Source organism: Ranitomeya variabilis, chromosome 1, assembly GCF_051348905.1.
Source record: "Ranitomeya variabilis isolate aRanVar5 chromosome 1, aRanVar5.hap1, whole genome shotgun sequence".
Classification (NCBI taxonomy): domain Eukaryota; kingdom Metazoa; phylum Chordata; class Amphibia; order Anura; family Dendrobatidae; genus Ranitomeya; species Ranitomeya variabilis.
This window is the reverse complement of record NC_135232.1, coordinates 1,052,328,717-1,052,348,491: the sequence shown is the minus strand read 5'-3', so window position 1 is coordinate 1,052,348,491 and position 19,775 is coordinate 1,052,328,717. Positions and strand designations below refer to the sequence as shown.

Here is a 19,775-nt window from a genome sequence, read left to right as displayed (position 1 = left end):
TACTCAACAAAGCTCCCAGTGCCAGGCAGCAGGAGCCAAAGAATTCAGACCCCATCACACAGTACGTGTCACGGGTAAAACATTTCCATGCTTAGCAAAGATCAAAGACACATTCACAATATAGGCCATGTAATAAGCTGTCTACAGAGCAAGGTCACCAGGCAAATGTCAAAAAAATTTTGGGAGAATACCGGGGGATGGTACAGGACTAGTAGATCCTTGACTAAACCAAGCCTCCTTAAATTACGTCAAAGACTTGACAGAAGCTATATTGTTGTGGACATGAAAGAAGAAGATCAGAGACCAGATGGACTGATACAACCACAGGAACCGAGAACTCACCACTGACGATACAGAAGATTGAAACAGAACACAAGATATTCATGTGGTCTCTAGCAGTCAAAACTAATTTGAAGGAACTTTTGAGGATTGTCTCCTTCAGATCATCACAAATCACACTGACACGTTAGAAGAGCCAAACCCATCCTTGATGCTGGAAATCCCAGCTAATATTTAAAGGAATATTCATTATGGATTCTGGTATTGGTAAATCCGGTTGAACATGACAATTTATATCAATACGCGTCCTTCAAGAGATACCCATGATCATGGTATTCTTGTTCATATGTCCCATAGGTCATATAAAATGGAGTTATCCAAGGTGCTGTTCACATTTTTTGATGGCAAGAATATCATTATGCTGCAGAATATATTGGCTCTATATAAACATTATTATTACCGTATTATCATTATTATTATTATTGTCTGCAAGGCTATTCTTGCCATTGGGGAAAAAGAGGCAAACCAAAAGCTGAGGCTTAAATATGGGATTCTGGGTTCTGTAAGGATTTATGTGATCATATATATTACATAATTTTTTTAAAAAAATTAAAAAACACTGACAAAATATCGGATATTGGAAGCAGAAAGGTTCATGAGAACCGAAAAAGTTTCCGATTGATGATTTGCAAAAAAAAAAAAAAAACAGCACAGCTTATTTACTTACAATAGAAAAGAAGCTAAAAAGGGAAACTGTTAGTAGGATCAACCCTCCAAAGCTGTCTATATCAACATGCAGGTCATAGAAAGCTTTATAAAATACCTAGATATCTGTGAGCTGATGTTTTATTCCAGATAAAACAATTTTTCTTAATATGTGAATGAGCTGTTAAGATCTATAAGCTGGACATAGATCCCCTGAGAATCTGCCTCCAGAGAGTATTATAAATGAAAAGGAGAGTTACCAGTGTGAGACATGTAATGACTGACAGTCTGCTCTTCTCATCCACATGTGCAAATCTAAAAGTTGGAAACTTTTTAGGTTGATACTCTATAGAGGGAGAGTAGGAGACTGCTGTTTTTTCTCACCTGATTGAGTTGTGACAGGCACAACTCCTCTGGAGGCCTGAAGACAAGATAGCTGCTGCTAATCCTCCAGGGGATATTGGATCCAGTTGGATGAACGTGCAGGTGGGCTGTGCTGCTGGAATAAATCAATTCTACAGAACTGACAAGGAAAAGGCTTTTTATCCACACCGCATTTCAACGCCATACCAGCGTCTTTTTCAAGAGGAAAAAGCCAAATGACATTTGTGTTTTTCACTTGAAAAAGACACCGACGCGGCGTTGAAACGCACATTGTGAATAACAAGCCTTTCCTCATCATCATTTCTGAAGAACTGATTTGCTCCAGCAGCGCAGCCCACCCACGTATTCATCCAACTGGACCTCCTATCATTTAAAACAAGCTCTGGAGGCAGATTCTCAGGGAGATCTATGTTCTGCCCATAGGTCTTAACAGCTCATTTACATATTAAGAAAATGGGGATTTCTCTAGAATACCACACAGGATCAAAAATAACCCATTTTAGTCAAATTTCTACAACCTGATTACCCATATAGATGAATTAGGAGGGTTGATCCTACTGACAGATGCCCTTAATGATTTATTTGTGCAAATCTGAGATGATCCTCAGTAAACGAGGCACACAGCCATTTCTTGTACAATACATGCATTATTTAATGCAGTGCACAACTGTGCTGCCACTATAGGGTAAGTAATCACCTCCTAATAAGCCCGCTGCTTGGCATATGTTAAGCTGGTATCCGTCTATACATCTCCCCGGCGACTGCCTTTGTACCTTAATTCTCACACTTCCTATGTTGGTGCTTGCCTCCATCTGTTCTTTTCCATTGCGTTACTTAAAAAGTAATATAAAAAACGCTGGCAGACAGGATGATTCAGCCAAGGTCTTGTTCCCAGAGAGCCAGCAGAACACAGGGAGTCTCGAGAGCAAGAACATACCGTATGGAGAAAAAAAAGTATTCCAGCTAACTACGATGTGCCATCCCTAGGGGACCAGAAACTCAGAATTTCTGAATCCGAATAAAAGCCAAAAGTAACAAAAACATATTGATAACACTAAGGAGATTCAATAAACCAAGTGCATAGGAGAAGTAGCAATGAATTAGTCGAAGGATTTCAAGGGCCTTGGAGAAACTGTTGGGATGTAACCTAAATGCTTGCTGCAGGCAACGACTCCACTTTTCCCTTACACCAGCATTGAAGAATCATCCTCCTTGTGTTTCAGGTTTACCCCTTAAAGAGGACCTCTCATCTAGTCAAAAGTGACCAGTTTTTGCTCCTATTTTAGTTCTCTAAGGCTACTTTCACGCATCAGTTTTTCACCATAAAGCCAGGATCACACATACGCGAGATACGGCCGAGTCTCGCAGGTGAAATCCCTCCTCTGGCGCCGGCACTCCGGAGCGGAGCGTGCAGCCGCACAGCAACACATGGAGCTACACGCTCCGCTCTGGAGTGCCGGCACCAGAGGAGGGATTTCACCTGCGAGACTCGGCCGTATCTCACGTATGTGTGATCCCGGCCTAAGGCAGGATCCGGCTAATTGTTGAAAAAACGGATCCGTTGCAAATAGTGGAAAACCTGATGCAACGGATCCACTTTTTTTTTATAACCTGGGGATGGCGCTAATACAACTCTATGAGAAAAAAAGGGATCCAGAGGAAAAAAAAAAAAAAAAAAAGGGATCCGTTTTTTTCAAAACTCGCCGGATTGTGCCTGACGGTAAAAACCTGATGTGTGAAAGTAGCCAGAGTATTTTGTTTTAATTCATTTATAGAGTCAGAATAACTGGGATATGTAGAAACATTCCAGAGTTATTAACGCAAAGCGACAAAATCAGATTTGAAAGAAATTGGCAAGAAATTGGAAGGAAAGTGAGGTCGTGGATTATGGCCTCTTCCCTCATAGGAATGTGTGCTGTGCATGCTGTGAGAGGGGAGGGAGAGCAGCTGAATGGACATTTCACACATCTAAGCTCTGGCGTCACAGTACAGAGACACTGCCTGCTCTGCACAGGGGTAGAGTGCACAGAAGAGCAAAGGACCAAGGGTGCAGGCTACACTCAGCATCTCAGATTTATTGTTCGCCTAAAATATGAATGATTTTTTTAAATCTATTCTTAATGACAATTGTGGATCATCTTTTGTTACCATCTCTGGGGGCGCCGTCTCTGCACTCTAATACTGCGTTGGGTCCCCCCAAATGACATCGTCCAATATATTCATACATTTCTAGGAGGAACAGCACAAGGCAGAATTGTACAAAAAGATGTTCTGCAATTAATATTTCATGGGAAATACTATAATTTACTACAACAGGCATCTAAGGAAAAATGTCAGGTCTTCTAAGACAGGCGATATTTTCTTCTCTATTTAACACCACCTTATGATGTCACAGGCTGTAAGAAGTCACTTCAAATATCAAAACGGGACGACTTCTTCATTACAGGTCATGACAAGTAAACAAAAAAACGAATTTAGGATGTAAGTTGGTACAAGTCCAGGAAACAAGAAAGAACTCCTCAGTGTTATACAACCTAAATTAAAGTAAGGAATAAACCAGGTGTTCAGCATATAATCCAGTATACCCAGGGGCTAAAGATTCCTGGAGGATGGAAAATTACCTTTGTAATCACTGGTACTCAATCAAAGACCATGGTAAATGCTTGTTAACGGCGGAATAATTAGGTCACAGTTTATTAGGAACGGTTCCTGTAATTCTCGCAGACTGCAATTTAAGTCTATTCAGTTTACTGGAAAATGGAAAAAAAATGGAAAATATCTGCGTAAGTTGTATGATGACATCTGATTCTGCATCCTTCATCCTTCTGCTATATTCCAAAGTGTCCCTGAAGACTGGACGACTAACAAACCCTGCCACGGACCAAAGCTTGCTGTCCTAAGTCATTTTTGGGGTATACTAGTTACACCCACTACAGTGTAGGAATATCCACTTATACAAGAACAACATATTTTGAAGTAATAATGTAACTTTTTGTAATCAAGAAAACTATACAGGAATAAGCAAAAAATCCTATTCCACTTTTGTACGGAATTTTTATTTTTCAGTCTTTTACTATGATGGTAAGTTATTTTAAAAAAAAGGCAGCAAATAAATATGACCACCAAGGCCACACTGCTCTTGTAAAAAGTTTTACAAGGGCGCAACTATGTCCCCATGTGTAAAAAATTAACTTTATGTAACACTACAAAAAAAGGAATGACAATTATAAAAATTATGTCGTAAAACATTTTCACCAGTCCCAGCGCCAAACTCATCATAGACAGCTGCCCATAATGGGCCATATGTAACCAGCAGATAATTCATCAATTCACTAATATAAGCCATGTAATAGGCCTCTGAAGCAAACCTACAAGCAGCGATACATGTATAATAAGGAGTCCTATGGAGCATGCCATCATCCAAGGTCACTATACAGAAAGCTTACAGGACGGCGGGCCCTATATACTGCTATAAGTCTTATTACTGCGCTCTACCATTCAGAGCCTGCACACATCTATACAAGGTCAGTGTCTATAAAACTACAGGAAAACTACATAATAAGCCCTGATGAAGGAGTCATATTGACCCTGAAACGCGTACATGTAAACATCATAAAGAAAATCTTCTTTTATCCCATGCATTCTGCAATCGGATCATCCTATGTCAGCAACTCGTGAGCTGTAAACTCTGCATCAAGACTTCGAGGCCAAAATCACTTTCACCCTTCTCTTCAGGAATGCAACAGATGTGATTTGGATTACTGTTGTGTTGGAAAACTGCACGACTACCAAAAGGCACAAACTGATGGTAGCCTACTCTTTCAATTCATGATATCATCAATAAAATTAAGCTTCCAACATGAGCAGCACTCATGCAGCCCCACATAAGGACACACCAACCACCATGATTCACTGAAGGCACCAGGCATTTTTCTAAATCCAATTTTTCTAAATGCATGGTGCCTACAGTGAAACATGGTGGTGACAGTGTCCTTATGTGGTGCTGCATGAGTGCTGCTGGTGTTAGGAGCTACATTTCTTAGATGGTATCACGAGTTCACAGATGTACTGCTCTATATTTAAAGAGAAGACGCTCCCATCACTCCATAAGATTCATGATGCTACGATACGGTAGAGAAATATAGGTATAGTACAATGCTAAAGATTTCACTTATTACATGAGTGATATCTATTGTAAATTCTACAATAGCTCAGAATCTGGCAAATCCTCACAGCGCACAATACACTTATCATTTTAGATCGAAAAGTACAGTCCTCCATACAGTATTATGGGCACCACACAGTCCTCAATACAGTATTACAGGCCCCATATATTGCTCCATGTAGTATTATGGACACTTCATATTCCTCCATACAGAATGGGCCCCATATATTGCTTCATACATAAAAAAAATAAACGCTCACCTCTCCACGTTCCTTGGTGGCTGCAGCCCTGGTCTCTTCACGGTCTTCTGATTAGGCACTGCTCAGCGCAGAGGGAGCACTGTAGTGACGTCATCATGGCCTAAAATGCCTTGAGACGTCAGAGTCAGAAGATGCGGAAGAGAGAGGATCTGGGAGGAACAGGGAGAGGCAGTAGCGTAGCTACCGGGGGGGGCACAGGGTGCGAGCGCCCGGGACGTCCCCGACACTGACACTGACAGTGGGCGCGGTGACGTCACCACCCGGCACCCGCTGTCAGTAGATGAGCGGGAGCTCGGAGCACCCCTGGAACAAGGAGGAAGAGAGGTATTTATTGTTTTTTTTATGGGGGCTGCCTTATACTACAGGGTCTGCCTATGGGGTGCTGCCTTTTACTACAGGGTCTGCCTATGGGGTGCTGCCTTTTACTACAGGGTCTGCCTATGGGGTGCTGCCTTTTACTACAGGGTCTGCCTATGGGGTGCTGCCTTTTACTACAGGGTCTGCCTTTGGGATGCTGCCTTTTACTACAGGGTCTGCCTTTGGGATGCTGCCTTTTACTACAGGGTCTGCCTTTGGGATGCTGCCTTTTACTACAGGGTCTGCCTTTGGGATGCTGCCTTTTACTACAGGGTCTGCCTTTGGGATGCTGCCTTTTACTACAGGGTCTGCCTATGGGGTGCTGCCTTTTACTACAGGGTCTGCCTATGGGGTGCTGCCTTTTACTTCAGGGTCTGCCTATGGGGTGCTGCCTTATACTACAGGGTCTGCCTATGGGGTGCTGCCATATGCTATAGTTTGCCTATGGGGAGTGCATTATACTATATTGAGGACTATCTGGTGCATTATACTATACGGAGGCCATCTAGTGGGCCATCGTACAGTGTGGGGATTACAGTGAGGGGGCCATCATACAGTACTGGAGCCATCAAACAGTTTGGAGGCTACTAAGGGGTCAGTATACTGTGTGGGTGGTACTATACAGTGAGGGGGCATTATACTGTGTATAAGAGAACATCATACTGTGCATAGGGGAGCTGTACGGGGGGAGACTTGGGACATTATTAAATGTGTAAAGTGGGCACTTATTGTTATAGGGGAACTCTGATTACTGTGACTATTAAAGGTGCACACAGGGCAATATTACTTTCTAGGGGGCAAAATGTGGGCTCTGTTTTCTAGGGCACTTTCAGCCAGCATTACTATATTATAGAGAGGTGCTTTAGGATTCAGAGGGCACAGAGAATCGCACAGCAGGTGCAGTAATAGGGACACATACGGCAGCAGCGGCTCAGTATTGGGGTATCAGGTGGAGTAATATGGACACATACGGCAGCAGTGGCTCAGTATAGGGGTATCAGGGGCAGTAATAGGGACACATACAACGCCAGCGGCTCAGTATTGAGGTATCAGGGGCAGTAAGGTTACGTTCACATTTGCGTTGTGCGCCGCAGCGTCGGCGACGCAACGCACAACGCAAACAAAAACGCAGCAAAACGCACGCTAAAACGCTGCGTTTTGCGACGCATGCGTCCTTTTTGGCCGAAATTGGACGCAAAAAAAATGCAACTTGCTGCGTCCTGTGCGCCCTGACGCGTGCGCCGCAAAAAACGCATGTGTCAAAAAACGCATCACAACGCATGTCCATGCGCCCCCATGTTAAATATAGGGGCGCATGACGCATGCGGCGACGCAGCGGCGCCCGACGCTGCGTCGCACAACGCTAATGTGAACTTAGCCTAATAGGGACACATACGGCAGCAGCAGCTCAGTATTGGGGTAGCAGGTGCAGTAATGGAGACACATACGGCAGCAGTGGCTCAGTATTGGGATATCAGCAGGATGAGGAGTTTGTGCAGGTTGGGAATAGATGGTGATGGGGCTGGAATATGAGGCGTGAAACGTGTCTTTGTTGTATTCTCTGCAGGTGAGTCGTTGCTGGAAGAAGCTGTCATGTCGGTCTGGGCCAGATGGACAAGATGGGAAAAGTGAACGATTCCATCAGAAAGGACGTCAGCGGTAAGACATTATCTGTAACTGTACTGTGATCTCTTATATGTTCTGTAGGGCTGGTATCTACCACTGACCATATGGCGGTAATATCAGTGTTGGTCTTTATATAGAGATTATTTTCAGTAACATCGCTGTCATCTGCTGAGGTTCTCCTCCACTATTCGGGTGCGTCACCGAGTTGTAATCAAGGTTACCTGGTTAGGGGACCACTCAGAAGATTCACTCCCCCTGAACCAAAACCCTAGCTACGCCTCTGGGGAGAGGCAAGTATTTCAAACAGTTTAAAGCACGATGAGGGGTGGGAGGTGTCCCCGACTCACAGGTTCCATAGAGTGCCGGTGTCCCCGACATGACTCGGGTGGTGACGCCATCACTGGCTGGAGTGGTGTCATTAATATAAGTTCCCTGCCCTAGTATTATAGTCACCAGCCACTGTCTTCAGCTGTTCCCAATGCCACTCTGGTTCCGATCCGCCATCTTGTGACTGCAGCTTCTGATTGACGGGAAACCAGAGGTAACAGTCACAAGCTCTCAGTGTAAGTCTATGAGAGCCTTGTTCTGGCCTTGTTCTGGCTCACATAGACTTACACTGAGTAGTAACTTCTGGATGGCCCAGCAAACACTCAAGTGATCCGGCAGGTCAGACCGGAGTGGTGCCAATAACATATGAAGATGGCAGCTGGTGAGTATTATACTAGGGGCAGGGAAATTAGATTAGTGGCACCACTCCAGTGGTAAAATAAAAAAAAAACGCTGGAGTGGTGCTTTAAAAACATAACCAAGGTGTTCTAGTTGTGACAGAGAACTAGTTGTTGGCTCTCTTGTCCCTTATACTAGAGATCTTCATGATGCACCAAGACCCTTAACTTACAAATGTCTGGGAATAACATTGGTCATTATACAGTGATAACTAATCACGAAGGAGTCGAAGTGTGGAAAAATAGTGGAGTTGTAACTTTGGCTCAGCTGCTCGTCAGCCCTGCCAACAAACTCCTTTTGTTTGGAGAATAACCATAAAGGCTAGTGTGAACCAGCCTCTCTCATATACGTGGCTACCTGACCCTCTCAGGACTGAACAATTCTAGCAGCAATGCTCCAAAATATCATATCCTTCTAAAACAGCAATTTGGGACCAATTTTATAATAAAGGGGAGGTCTCATGAAGACAAGCCCTGTCTATATGCCCTACCAGAAGTCACAGAGGGGTCCCCTAGTCAGGATCCATCTGCATGAGCCAGAACAGAGCATCTAATGGACTTGACCCATCTTTGTATAACCAGATTAGTCAGTGATGTAAGTGAGCGCCACGTTATACCACGTTTTATCTGAAGTGGCCCCTGAAAAGGACATGCCTGGCTGGTAGTGGCTTTACTGGGTAACATTAGTAACTACAGAGGGATTTCTACATGCTCACAAGAAGGGTTTTTTGTCGTGTCCTCAAACTTCTGGTCATGAAGTCCATGGGCAGACAGAAGGACAGATATGCGCACACTGCAATGAATGGCCACTGATACAAATCTGCGGGTCCAGAACTGAATCTATGTAATCAGCCGGTTCATTTCTTGCTAGATTCGCTCGCTTTGCTCAGCTGCATTTCCAGTTTTCACGTGCACATCACATTCCTAAATTGCATGGGATTAGGACGTTACGTCTATGGATTTCTACAGTGTAAACAAGCGTTTTGTGGATGCAGCTTTTCAGCAAATACATTTATTTTCCATTTTTGAGCCGCTTTTGTAACGCAGGAAGCAGCAGATATTTCTGACATTGCAGGTGGAAATGTGGGTCGCCAAGACCAATCAAGGTGATAGACAGGAAGCAACGCACTTAGTGAAGAAGTCTATGCGGTGGGAAAAATGGTCACATCCGAATACATTAGACGATACACATCACGCTGATCTGTCGATTTATTTCAGCCAGCTGCTGATACTGTACAACGCCAGATCATATTAGCAGTGGGAGAAAATAGAGAATATATGAAAATGCTTCTATTTTTTTACCAATATAAAACCCATGTATTGCTTTCAAAAGTTCCTCACTTCATCAGCCATCTTCACTGATCACTTTCTATGTAAGCTAACCAGATGGAAGCCAGCAGGACTCAGAGCGAGGACCGTCTATGATGGACCCCACTGGTTTTAGGGCCAAGATGACAGTCTAGCTGCTGATACACAATACAGACAGAAAACGGAAATCCAGCAGACCCCATTATAGTGAACGGGGTCCATTAAATAACAGATCTGCTCACTAGATGGTAACGTAGTATGAACCTAGCCTCTGAAAGGAAGGCCTGAGCCAGCCATATTAAAGTAAGGTAAGCATGTCATCAGTGTTTGGTCAGAGGGTCCGTTTTTACCATCAGTGTTTGGTCAGGGCGTCCGTTTTTACCATCAGCGTTTGGTCAGGGGGTCCGTTTTTACCATCAGCATTTGGTCAGGGGGTCCGTTTTTACCATCAGCGTTTGGTCAGGGCGTCCGTTTTTACCATCAGCGTTTGGTCAGGGCGTCCATTTTTACCATCAGTGTTTGGTCAGAGGGTCAGTTTTTACCATCAGTGTTTGGTCAGGGAGTCAGTTTTTACCATCAGCGTTTGGTCAGGGGGTCCGTTTTTACCATCAGCGTTTGGTCAGGGGGTCCGTTTTTACCATCAGTGTTTGGTCAGAGGGTCAGTTTTTACCATCAGTGTTTGGTCAGTGGGTCCGTTTTTACCATCAGTGTTTGGTCAGAGGGTCAGTTTTTACCATCAGTGTTTGGTCAGAGGGTCAGTTATTACCATCAGCGTTTGGTCAGGGGGTCCGTTTTTACCATCAGTGTTTGGTCAGAGAGTCAGTTTTTACCATCAGTGTTTGGTCAGGGGGTCCGTTTTTACCAGTGTTTGGTCAGGGGGTCAGTTTTTACCATCAGTGTTTGGTCAGAGGGTCAGTTTTTACCATCAGCGTTTGGTCAGGGGGTCCGTTTTTACCATCAGTGTTTGGTCAGAGAGTCAGTTTTTACCATCAGTGTTTGGTCAGGGGGTCCGTTTTTACCAGTGTTTGGTCAGGGGGTCCGCTTTTACCATCAGTTTGGTCAGTGGGGTCAGTTTTTACCAGTGCCACACAGAGGTCTGAATGAGGCCTTAGGCTGCATCCAAGCCAAGGACAGGATGGGATCCAATTGGTACAAGGCTCCTGATGGTACCGTGGTAATCGCGTGTGTACAGAGCCATAATACAGGCATAAAGTGACAGGCAGCCGTCACACTATCTTCTTATTGCCCGTTTTATAGAGCAAATATTAATCTACGAGTCTATTCACATGGGCAAAATAAAAGAAACAGGACAAACTACTTTCATCTGTTATGTGGATGGAAAATGACAAATGTCGTAGCAGGAGTTACTAAAGGGCAACCTCCTTCTGCACATGGATGTAGTGGTATAGCTGTGTTGGGGACAGTACCGCCATAAAAATCACCTGTGCACATGGATCACCTCTTCCAAGTGCATGGACACGCCCCCAGTGCACTGCCAGCCTGATTTGCATGTGGCTTCTACACTACATTTCTCATGATTGGCACATCTGATTTCTACAAACAAAAGTACCACTACTTTCTGATGTAAAAACCTGCTGACATGCTCATTTCAAATACAAATGTGACCTGTAAGTGTTTCATATTGCATCCCAATATGTAGTAGGTGCACTAATATTAGCAAATGCCTCCAATTAGAAATGTAGTATAGTTCTTCTGATTCCCAACGTTACTTACCCCATGTGCAGGGCATTAAAGTAGCGTAGATATCCATGGTTACAACCACTTATATAGTGACCGTTAGTTGTTAGGTGGTCGTAACCATGTATATGTAAGCTACATCAATGCCTTGCACATGGGGTAAGAGACATAAGTTATCAGAAGAACTATACCACATTTCTAATTGAAAATATTTGCTAATTTTATTACTACTACTACATATTGGGGTAGGATCTTGGAGATGGGAGTACCCCTTTAACCTTTCATAGCAGTAGTCTTGCATAGTTCACTTTCATGCCTAGAAGACAAACCATCTGTATTACTCATGGGTAAGATGGGTAAGGGTACATTCATGAGATGGGATTTTACAGTCCGTGTTCAGGCTGCAATCCGTCTTATTGTGGGGTGTCCTGACGCAGGTGCAGGGATGTTAATCGCTGGTCTCCACACTTGGGCTATGTCTCGCATTGTGGCCCAAATACGGCCTGCAAAACACGGTGGGTAAATGCACCCTGGTACACATGCCATACCGATCGTATACTGATGAAGCTTACTCTGCAATATGTCAGCACTACAGATCTGTATACAGAACATTTATTAATACACTTGTGTGAAGCAAGGGTCTCTTCCAGAAATAGCGCCACTTTGTGTATGGGCTGTGACTGGTACTGCGGTTCATCACTAATTCACTTGTCACCCAACAAATTAATAGCACACTTATTTCTCCATTGAACTGAATTCTTATAATTCCACACTGGCTGAATCAATGATAATTGTATTTTTAGCTAATCCATCCCTTTTACTGGCACCAACAGTGACACAGCCACTCCTTATAGTCAAACATCACTGCATTCATTTTGGGCAGTTTAATGTAAACAGGAATTGATCATGAACAAACAATTTTTTTTTTAACAATGTGGGTGAAAGTGAAACAATATAAATGTAAAAAAAGAAAAACCAATATAACTTGAAAAAACAGTTACTAAAAATTCAGCAAAAAAAAAATAAAAAAAATAAATCTTTCTTTTAGATCACAAAACAAACGAAAACTTAAAATCATTGCTCTCTTTGCTTGAGACTACAAGACATAACCGCATGGTTCTTAGTGATCAACTTCATCTACGGATCCAACAAAAAGAGTCACCATATTGCTACAGGGGTAAAGGAAGAGCGCATGGCTCCCTCCTTTTGTTCTTTCCGCCTGACCATGTGGAAGACGGTTAATGCCTCTTTACTTAGGTTTTGAAGCATGAGCTTAACAAAATAAGTAAAATGATTTTTCTTTCTTTTGCCAGCTTTCCGGATTATGTCCACCGGCAGCAGCACATACTATAAACTGGCACAGCCCTTTCTTTTTTTAGAATTTGTAATTTTAGAAAGGAGGTGACATAAGTGATCAGCCCGTCATTATTTGCAATTTTATAAAAAGATAACAAGGGTGTTAAATGTTCATTTATATCTCAATCTTAAAATCCACCTATAGCAAACACTTCCCTCCCAGAGCTCTGTGTACATACAGCTGATTGATGAGCTTACAAAAGGTGTATTTTTCCTCACTTGCTTAGCAGGAGAACATCTCAGTCCAACCTGGGCTCAGTTTTCTGCACGCAAATGATTTAGAAGAAAATCTATGGCTGGATACAAAGCATGCAAAACCACACAAAATAAAACAGAGGTGAAAGAGGAAAGTAAAGTTCCTATCAGATTATAAGGAGCCACACACCTTCCCCATCACCCTACACCCCCTTCCTTACACACTCGCCATCACCCTACACCCCCTTCCATACACCCTCACCATCACCCTACACCCCCTTTCATACACACTCGCCATCACCCTACACCCCCTTCCATACACCCTCGCCATCACCCTACACCCCCTTCCATACACCATCACCATCACCATACACCCCCTTCCATACACCCTCGCCATCACCCTACACCCCCTTCCATACACACTCGCCATCACCCTACACCCCCTTCCATACATCCTCGCCATCACCCTACACCCCCTTCCATACACCCTCGCCATCACCCTACACCCCCTTCCATACACACTCGCCATCACCCTACACCCCCTTCCATACATCCTCGCCATCACCCTACACCCCCTTCCATACACCCTCGCCATCACCCTACACCCCCTTCCATACACACTCGCTTTGTTTGGCGTGCTTGTATATGTATTCAAAAGTAGAGAGGGGATTAAGCAGCTGCCGGACCTCTGGAGCAGCGACATATCTCCCAAGAGAGCAAAAGTGTCAAACGCAAACATTCTCCCCCCCACCTGTCATAAACCAGCCCGAGACGGTCATACACATTGGATATTATCAGTAAATTTGGATGACTTTTCTTTTAAAGTTATATTTTGAAAATCAATAGTTATCCCCTATCCATTAAAATAAGGGTATAAGTTGTTAATTGCAGGGGTTCTGACAGCTGGGACCCCCAGGAATCCAGAGATCAGGACAACAGGGCTCAGTCTTGAATGAAGTGGAGTTGCACATGTGTGGCCTCTGCTTCATTCATGGAGTACGAGACTGCCATAGAAAATCAAATACTGTACTCCACTAATTCCAGCCGTGATGGCACGGAGGCTACATAACCACATCTTTGTTCTATTCCAGACGGGGCTGCAGCAGGGTTTCCAGAACCTCAATGATCAGGATCACGTGGAGGCCTGGTGGTCGGATCCCCAGCAATCAGCAAGTTAATTTATAGAGTGTAAGGGCTCATGCAGATCTGGGGATCTTGGTCTGAACACAGACTGCAATGTATGGACTGGCCATGGGTCTCCCAACCGGTGCTTGACAGCTACATAGAAACATATCAAGTGGCCATGCTCTGGAGGCCCATGGCCAGTCCATGATTAAACAGAGATCCACGGACATGTGCGTGAGCCCTAACTTGTCATTCTGGGAATAAAACTTTAATGTGCACAAGTTCTTTATAGGGTTATTCCGGATCCTCTCACTTCTGTATCAGGAGACGAGTGGACATAGCAATGTTACATCTACCGATACCTAGGAGAATGCATGTACTGTGTACCTATCATATTACAATAGGACAGATGCACTGTCATAAGAGAAGAAAAAAAAGAAAGAAAATGACGGCATGCCACATTACAGACCCCAATGGTTGAAGACAGACCAGGCCAACCTATGACACACGGTCAGGTTTTGTAGTCCCTCTGAGAATGTCGCATGTTGCGCTTTACTTCCCATCTGGACTCAAACGAATCCTCAAAATCATGAATTTTCAATGCAATCTGAACAAAGTATGGTTCTCCCGCACAAATCCAATAATTCTGTCATGGTCTCCAAAGTGGACAAGTAAAACGTACCTAGAGGCCTCCTCTTTAGCCTGTTCATGTTCTGCACCTGGAAATGTGTCTCGAAGTCCTCGTCAATGGTCTGTCCTAGAGAAAGCAGGCTCACCCTTCTCATCCTCAGGAGCCTGGGAGCACTCTCACGCAAGGTGCTTCCTACATCCAAGACCACTTCACCCGAAAAGGAGGAGGGTACTACTACCCTTTTTAGGAACTCCATGTCCCATCACATCACTGACAGCTAAAGTACAACGCTCCGGCAGCCAGGGCACGGTTAGGTGTATGCACAGCTTCCTTGAAATAACATGAAGGTGGACTAACCAGGCTTACTTTACATAGTGATGTCATGTGAACCTGGGTGGTGCCAGACGTGAACAGGTCAACAAGCCAGCTGTTATGGAGCAGATCCTCCACAGTATTTACTGTACAAACTGATAAAAGCCGCAGATAACACACTCATAAAATAACTGCAATGTGCTTCATAAAACACCGCAACTCCATAGCTGCCTGTTGCCTCCATGCTGCACAAAATACCCAAAATTAGCCACGCAGATAGGGCAAAGTGCCAGGAGAACTTCTTGTTAGCTGGAGCTAGATAAGGCCTGAAGGCAGGGAGGAGTAATGGTCTGCAGCAGGAGATAAGTCTTATCACCTCCACACTACCACACAGGGCTAAGAGCTCCTAGGACATAGGTATAGAGCTCCCCCTAAGGCCTCAGAGGATGGGGGAGCACCACAACACCCAGGGGACAACGTACCCCAATAATCCACCCAGATAAATCACATCCAAACCAAAAACACTCAATGGCAGCAAAGAGTGCGGCATGATAATAATCACTCATGGAAAAAGCAATACAATATTAGTAGCAAAAAGAAAACATATTGTGGCAGGAAGGCAATGTGCAGGCATTGCAGGACCTTAGGTATCCATGGTTACGGCCACTAGCAACTAGCTGTCACTACATCAGTGGTCGTAACTATGGATACCTGAGCTACGGCAATACCTGCACATGAGGAAAGAGAAATAGAGAATCAGAAAAATTATGCTCCATTTCTAATTGGAGGTATTTGCTAATATTATTATTATTACTACACCTATTATTGGGATAGGATCTTGAGATGGGAATACCCCTGGAAAGTTATATTAAAACATTCACCAGCTCTAAACCCAACAGCTCCTCCAGGGTGCCGGAGTAATAAATGTGGCGCATCTTACAGCAAGAAATGTACCCCAGTAAGGGGTCTTTAATATCTCCAACACTTTGCCCTACTGTGGGGAGAGGCAGGAAAAATACAGGCGCATGGGCACTTGTGTTATAGGCTCTGCCAGCAGTAGGGCAGCTCAAAGTGCGCAGGCGTGACATTTTGCTCGGCTACGTGAATGACGCAGGAGACATCATCCATGACAATCGAAGCAGGAGGACGGCGATCAGAAGCCAGGAGGAGGGATAGAAGTCTCAGCAAGGACACCTATTGGACCGGACAGGCAGGATTTACATAGAGCGCTGAAGTTTCAGAAGATTTTTTGGGGGTATACAGGGGGTTATATACCCCTTTATGGAAAGCAGCATACACGCTGAGTAAAGGTGCTAGTCCTAGTTCAGACATGAAAAAATTGGCGACAGGTTCCCATTAATATCTCATATCAAACCAAGGCTCCAAGGGTTGGAAAATGTTCGCCTTAGTTTCTGACTCTGCAACAAAGTGCCAGACCCCATACTGGAAACCAAAGGCCATCAGTTAATAGGGTCTGTCAGGTGGCAGTGGTGTACGACATGGAGGGGGTCCGGCACATGCGTTATATGTGTATTCAATTTCCTACAACAGAGCAGAAATACTGTAATAAAAAAGCATATGTGACCAGAGACCAAAAGGTGCAATGGCCGTTCACCAGAAGATGGATTGTCCAACCACCAATCTCCTTCTGTCTATTGTGAACGGCTACCGTAACAATATTCACCATAAAACGAATTCAGCAGGGCTGAACAAACACATTGTGCCGCTGTCATCCATCATCATCCTCCCCACTAATGAAATTTCTTAAGCACAGAAATCTAGCATCAATGAAAACATGTTTATTTAGTAAAAGCCTTTGCCCTGCAAGGAGCGGCCCCAGAAGAATGGCTTGGAACAAGAAAGTGAACGCTGGTGTGGAAACTGGCTTCATTAGAATTTCGTGTAGGACAAAAACTACGAAAGACAACTAAAGGTGCATGGCCGAGTCCAAAAAATGTTATGTCCTGGAAACCGCCATCTGTAGGTCACCAGTGCTCCCCTCAATGTCCCGTCTTCATAATTCACAGCTCCTTCAGGGTCTCAGCCGCATGGACTACACATAAAAGTAAAAGTTCTCCATTTAAGTTATCAATATGTAATGGTCGGCGAAATTATTAAATTATTACAACTGCGACTGGATGTTGCAGGAAGAATCAGGAGAAACAATACACTAGGCTGATCGCATCCATTAATAATATGTAGGGAGAAAAAAAAAGTAATATCAGCATGTACGTCATCGCCGATTTATTCACCATCTTCTCCGAATATATCCAATACAGTAACACATGGGTGAAGCCTATTCGGGTGCGCGCACACAACTTCATTTTCAGGGGGATTTTGCCTAAAAAGCCCTTAACAAAATGCAGAGAAGAATGACCATCTGCAGTGCAATGTCACAATGACTTGCGATTAAATGAAGCTCAGAAAGACATAAGCACAGCTTCAGGCTTCGAAAAAGCCATGAGGCAGCTAAAAGAACTGACATGACCCATTCTCCAAACCACAAACTAGTTTATGTAAACAAAAAAAAAAAAAAAAAACACAAGACGCCGGTGACAAAGATGATGCAAGCACGAGCAAAAACATATTTCAGGAGAAACACAAGCCGGCGTTTTCCTGTGGCGTCTTCTGTCTAAGAAACTCAGCAAGGTACGCCGCCGTGGTCTAAAAGACGCCATATGCACATGCCCCGAGAACTCAGCAATAATCTGTCCAGGATTTTGGAAAATTTGGGAAGAAACAACAAAAAACGATGCTGATGCTTCATCAATTCTTAGACTTTATCTACTGCCATCAACTACATTCACATGATGGCTGCAGACAATCTCTGCCCTGAGCAAGCTTATGTTAGCATCACCACTGGAGGCCAAAGATTGGCTGCAGGGGTCATGTGGATGAAGGTGATGTCATCCTTATATATTATTTCTAAACACTATTTTTCGGTGATTACTTTGTATCTCCCTTCATACTGGACCCACCCACAAATGATACACCATTTGAAAGGCAAACTTGCCCCCTTCAGCAAGAAAATAGCCGAACAAACCACACATCCATGATGTGATCACAAAATACAGTTTAAACATTAATTTTCATAAACCTGCAGTAAGGAAAAATGATATGCATGTGGCACCACACTACCACAAAGCCGCTTACAGACATCGCAAACAAATCCTAACATTTGCCTTGAGGGCTTGCCGAATTCCTTGCCCAGCCGATTTCAGGCACATTGGAGGATTGCACACTTCACTGCAGGTGAGTCACATATGCAAACACATTTGTAAAAATGCACTGCCTATTCAATTGCACACTTGCTCCATTTATACTCCACGGACACACAAATTATACACCATTTCAAAGGTCAAATTACCTGCAGGTGGCATTTGCCTTGGGGTCTTTCCAGCTTGCCGAAGTGCTTGCCCAGCCTATTTCAAGCAAATTTGAGGATTGCACACTTCACTGCAGGCGAGTCACATATGCAAACACATTTGTAAACATGCACTGCTTTTTCAGTGATTACTTCACCCCCCTACACAGAAATGGTGAGTCACATATGCAAACATTTGTAAACATGCACTGCTTTTTCAGTGATTACTTCACCCAACATACACAAATAATACACCATTTGAAAGGTAAACTTGCCCCCTTCAGCAAGAAAAGACACAAACAAACCACACATTTACGATTTGATCAATAAATACAGTTTAAACATTCATTTTCAAAAACCTGCAGAAAAAAACCAATAACCTGCAGGTGGCACCACAACCTCAAGACATTTTTTTAGTCTCTACTTAACATATAAATACCTCTCTGTGTTCATCATCTCATTAAATATATTAACATTTGACCAGCTTGATTTTCCTGAAATTGCCTGCGCCCCGACGACCAATGTGCAAACATTTCGCACAGGCCAACTAGTAAGAAATTAAAGCCGGAAGGGACAAGAGAATTGGCAATGATAACTGAACTGGGATGATTTTTTTTTTTCTCTATGCTAAAACACCAGACACAGAAATACAGCAATAGGCCCCTAAGATCAGACTCAGGGGCTGACTCATAACATGTGGGAGTTTATGCAGTGCACGTGCTCTACTGTATGCTCCAGACTTCGGTATGGTGTAACAGACGAAACACATCCTCAATTACGTATTCAGCAGACCAGGAAGCAACAGACTAGTCCGACATTAGCCGAGCTAATTATGAGGGTTCAGTTGGAAAATAACAAGGGGGGGCGCGGGTGTGATAAAAAGGACCAGACAATATGGCAATTTTTCATTTACATTCCTGCAACTAATGAAACATACATGAGGCCTGGTGTCATCAGAAGCTTCCACTTATCCCGTCAAGTCATTAACTCTATTCTCATTGATGAAAAGCTGTATCTAAATCCTCACTAAGGAGGACGCCTCGGAACAATCAAAGCAAAGTCTTCCCTTTTGTCCGATTGTAATTAGCGCAGTATTAGCAAGCAATTCCAGGCAGATCTGAATTTACATTTTTAAAGCCAAAAGAGAAGATGATGAGAACAATGGATAAGTTGATGTTATTAATTGCAATCACCGACTGACTCCCACAAACAGACTGGAAGCTGGGACACCATAATCTGTGCGGCAGACGGTAATTCAGACATAACAAGCTGTTTTACAGTACAG

At 43.7% G+C, this 19,775-nt stretch overlaps 1 protein-coding gene across 8 annotated transcripts in view; it reads right to left on the bottom strand.

Moving 5' to 3' along the window:
- The window catches only part of FRYL (FRY like transcription coactivator), a 332,520-nt gene that overhangs the window by 223,886 nt on the left and 88,859 nt on the right, over positions 1-19,775 (bottom strand). For 4 of the 8 annotated variants that reach the window (XM_077279788.1, XM_077279789.1, XM_077279790.1 and 1 more), the window contains exon 1: positions 14,866-15,132. The exons of the other annotated variants lie outside the window; for them this stretch is intronic. In XM_077279788.1, the coding sequence (XP_077135903.1) occupies positions 14,866-15,070 (205 nt within the window). In that variant the 5' untranslated portion in view covers positions 15,071-15,132. Of the gene's footprint in view, positions 1-14,865; positions 15,133-19,775 lie in introns of those variants that run through there. 8 annotated transcript variants of the gene reach the window in all.